The 4,739-nt window shown below is 40.6% G+C and overlaps 1 protein-coding gene across 1 annotated transcript in view; it reads left to right on the forward strand.

Annotated features, from left to right (window-relative positions):
* fech (ferrochelatase) overlaps positions 1-2,303 on the forward strand; it is a 14,356-nt gene extending 12,053 nt beyond the window's left edge. The window contains exon 11 of the mRNA XM_060891185.1: positions 1-2,303. This exon is cut by the window's left edge and continues 74 nt beyond it. Coding sequence (XP_060747168.1) covers positions 1-61 — 61 coding nt within the window. The 3' untranslated portion in view covers positions 62-2,303.
* The last annotated feature ends 2,436 nt before the right edge of the window (positions 2,304-4,739 follow it).

The following is a 4,739-nucleotide window of genomic DNA, read 5'->3' on the forward strand; positions in this document are numbered from 1 at the left end:
CATGTGTGTGAACCCGACCTGCGGGAAAGCCAAGGCCTTCTTCGCCAACCAAAATCTCTGATATTTTTCCTCACTATTGCCTGCGAGCCTTCGTGCCTGGGAGGAGCTTCTCACATCACCTGCCAAAACAGAACCTTACAGAACACAAAGCTCCAAAAGTCTGCTGGCCGCTGGAGCGAGTCCAGGTTTACTCTGTTCACTTCATGTTCCCAAGTTAGATCTGTAGTTTCACACCTTTGTCATTTCTCTGGGGGGGAAAAAACTTCATAGCCTATTAGCATCATCTTGAACTTATGTTAAAGTATTGGCACCTCTGCCTCATTAGGACATGTGCAATTTAGGTCTCCAGTAAAACATATCTGTGTGAAATGTGATTATTCTATTGAAAAAGTAATTTTACCTCCACCTTGTGTGTGTGGAGTTTGCATGTTCTCCCCGTGCCTCGGGGGTTTCCTCCGGGTTCTCCGGTTTCCTCCCCCGGTCCAAAGACATGCATAGTAGGTTGATTGGCATCTCTGGAAAATTGTCCGTAGTGTGTGATTGCGTCAGTGAATGAGTGTGTGTGTGTGCGCCCTGTGATGGGTTGGCACTCCGTCCAGGGTGTATCCTGCCTTGATGCCCGATGACGCCTGAGATAGGCACAGGCTCCCCGTGACCCGAGGTAGTTCTGATAAGCGGTAGAAGATGAATGAATGAATGAATGAATGAATGAATAAACTTCCTGGAGTTTAGTAAGTATTGCTCTTATACACATTTAATATTACTGAACCTTTAAGGTGGTAGTTTGTAGGATTCTGTGTACATTGCATCCATCCAGCTATTGGTCTGCGCTATGTGTAGCTCCGCCCACCCATATCATACGTCACTAGTACTTTTGGTATCCTGGCAACTGGTTTAAGGAACCAGTGCTGAAGAGTGAGATTGAAAAACTCATCCAACTTTAACGCACATACGAGTGCCAAATTTGACACCGTGTGCCTTTTCTGGTGACATAAAAAATGTTTGTCACTTTGAAAAAGAAACCGCAACTTTTCAACTCGTCCGTCCTTCAGGCTTAAAGCTGTTCGTTTAAACCTGCAGCTTTACCTCTGACTGTTACAAAGCCCTCACACTGGAGACTCCTTCCAACATTAAAAAAAAAGTAAAATAAATAAAAAGCTAACAAAAACTGTTAATATTAGAAACGCTAACTTCTAGCAGTACATTAACATAACCGTGTGATTTGTTCTGAAAAGAATCGACAACCTGACAACCAATCAGGAGCCAGAACTGATGAATGCAGTAGAATATTGTCGGTCTCATAAAAATCAGACGAACCGATTGTCCTCTGTGTCTTTCTTTTTGTGTTATTATGGACGAGTTTGGACGAAAACAAAGCAAGGAAAATGTATGTAGAGGAATTGATTTATTTGAAATGTTCTTTTGATAAAAACAAACAAACAAACAAACAAAAAAGCAGAACACATTATCAATATCATAGCTTTCTTCCACATGATGATACCAAAAGCAGAAAAAAAAGAGAAGTAAAACATTAATTTTATACCAAATCGTCCATTTTTGTCAGTCCAGTCCTCTGCTGTTCGCTCTTCATCTTTCTCTCCCTCCAGCATGTCCAAGCTACTGTTGATTAGGCCAAGAGAAATTGGTTGTCCTGGACCCAATCACCCCTTGGTGGAGCGTGTGTGTGTGTGTGTGTGTGTGTGTGTGTGAGGGATGCTCTGGGGGCCGGCGGGAGCCTCCTGGTAATTGAAAAGCGAGGACGTCGGCTCTGGCGAGCAGCGTGACCTCTAATTGAGAGGGGAGCGATTGATTTCTCCAGCGTGAGAGAAAGAGAGGGAGTGAAGAATAGGGGGATGGTGCGGCGCTCAGGGAGGGAGGTGTGAAAAATGAAAGCGTGAGCGTTTTCTCAAGAGGTGTGTGCAAGACAAAGTAAAAGGAGAACTGGGATAGACGGAGACGGAGGGAGGGGATACGAGGGACCAAGGATGTTTGGACTCGCAGGAACAAATTCACACGTTTTCTCTTTATTTCATACCATAACCATTATTACGGCATCGAAATCAGATCTCTGGAGTACAAACACCAGGTCTGAGATGTGTACGGCTTTTTACTCACTGCTAAATGGATGAAAATGATCCTTGAATTAATGAATTCATTTCAATTTATTTTTATTTTTATTTTATTTTATTACAAGCTCAAATATCTTGCTATGATTTTGGACTGTGTGAAATGTTTATCTGAAGCTGGCTGTTGTTTACTCCAAAATAAATTCTGAAAATAAAAACAAATTCTTTTCAAAAATTCTAAAACTTTGTTTCTTATAAAAATAAAAAAAATCATGACTCACATTTGCATAATAATATAATATATTTGTATGAAAATATAAATAGAGAATGAAGTAAATAAAAAATCTAGTTAAAAATCTTTTTCAAAAATGTTCCAGATTTTTGGATGATCAAAGTTAAAAAGAATATACGGACACTTTAGGCTGTCATTCTTATTATCAAGAACACACAAAGTACTTCGAGTATTTTATTTCACTTAAAATAAGAAAAAGAAACGGTCCTACATTCTAGCCTTGAGGGACGCCTGCTGGAACGTCGACGTAACGTCATTTTAAACTGCATTAAGGAATATTCTTGGAACTTAAGGATCCTTGGGGGATATTTAAGAGTAATAAATCAATTGTTTTGCCTTCTAGAAGTTAAAAAATAGAAGAACAGATTTTTGTCATGCTTGATATTAGGAACAGCTTCCAGAAATCCGTTTAATAATCAGAATATTTGATAATAGGAAATAGATCGATTCAGCTTTATATGAGATATTTCCATTTGTTTGTTACCAAATTCAGATGTTTTGTGTCCGGGTTAAATTGTTCGGAAGGTTCTGAGGTAAAGACACACACACACACACACACACACACGCAGCCACTTTACGCCTCTCTCTCAGTGCTGAATATACACAGATATATCATATTCTGCTATAACACAGAGATTGGATAAAAATGGATTTTTCTCCTACGCTTCAGAGCCTTTTGCTTTCTCACCCGCTTTAAATAGAAAGGCCTCCAAGAAACCTGGTGTAATTTAACACCACATCTATTAATGTAACTCGTTCACGATCAGCACACCTATTCACACGGGATTAGTTTTACATGTGGAGGTGGGTGTGATGTCATTATTAAAGGAGAATCTCTGGGCTTTCAGTCCTGACTGAATGTATAAAATCTATTCTGGCTCACTGGACGTGTTGGTAAAGATGGCGTTATATCCTGCAGGATAAATGCTGAGGAATGAAATACGGTCATCGTGTCATTTACGCAGGTTACGGAAAGCTACGCGTCTCTGGTTGCCGTACTAGGACGTTCCTGCAACCGGTTGCCATAGCAACAACGTTTCTCGGTGGGCGGGGCGTTCCTCCGGGGTTCTGCTTTTGACAACGAGTCATTTTTTTGTCTATAAAATGAGATTTTATAAATGTTTAAATATATCAATAAAAAATACAATCAAATCTAATAAATAAATGAATATCGAGCTGATGCCTCGGGGGTTTCCTCCGGGTACTCCGGTTTCCTCCCCCGGTCCAAAGACATGCATGGTAGGTTGATTGGCATCTCTGGAAAATTGTCCGTAGTGTGTGATTGCGTGAGTGAATGAGTGTGTGTGTGTGTGTGCCCTGTGATGGGTTGGCACTCCGTCCAGGGTGTATCCTGCCTTGATGCCCGATGACGCCTGAGATAGGCACAGGCTCCCCGTGACCCGAGGTAGTTCAGATAAGCGGTAGAAGATGAATGAATGAATGAATGATATCGAGCTGAATGATGTATGATTTATTCGGCTGAATATATACTTAATTTACATAACTGTGTTAGTACTAGTATTTAGTGTCAGCTAATCATCTTATTATTATTATTGTTATTGTTATTTTAGTAAACATTATTATGCATATTGAATGTATTTGAAAACATGTTAATTAGGGTGTAATAGAGTGTATTAGTGAACATATTTCTTTCTTTATTTTGTGCCGATCTTCTCCTCTTGGTTGGTCAGTTTGGGGCAAATATTTTGCTCCTCCCACTGAGTGCACATGTGAGCGTTCAAATGCTTTCAGAGGAAGCTGTCAGACTTGGCTTTGACGAGTGTGTAGCACTGGGTGGAGGTGTGTGTGTGTGTGTGTGTGTGTGTGTGTGTGGTGGAACAGAGTTGTAATTCTTAATGCCATGCCTTATCTTGCTCTCTTCAATCTCCTTTGCGGTAATGGGAAGCCAAAGGTCAGCGGATAAGAGCGGGCCACCAAGACCAGTTACCCCAGCAACAGAGGGATGAAGTGAAGTGGGGTGAAGAGAGAGAGAGAGAGAGATAGGGAGTGAGGGTGTGAGAAGTCGGAGAAGAGAAGTCACACAGGAGCCACTTGAAGACGTCTGGAAAGGTTGCAGAGATCTGTATCGCTAGGCTGTTGAGTGATAAAGAAGAGAACTGTGTGCGTGCGTGTGTGTGTGTGTGTGTGTGTGTGTGTGTGTGTGTGTGTGTGGTCCTCAGCCAGAGCATCTCACTCTCCCGAATAACATACTTTAACCATTTCAAGAACAAAATTCAAATCTTACAGGATGTTTCTTTGTTCTTCTTTTCCCCTCGAGACGTTTCCAGAAAACAAGCCGAGTTTGTGCCGTTATAGTTTTTAAAGATTTTATTCATTATTATGTAATAATTTTTTAAATAAATAAAAAAATTAAAAAATAT

Source organism: Tachysurus vachellii, chromosome 17 (genome assembly GCF_030014155.1).
Source record: "Tachysurus vachellii isolate PV-2020 chromosome 17, HZAU_Pvac_v1, whole genome shotgun sequence".
In the NCBI taxonomy this organism is placed as follows: domain Eukaryota; kingdom Metazoa; phylum Chordata; class Actinopteri; order Siluriformes; family Bagridae; genus Tachysurus; species Tachysurus vachellii.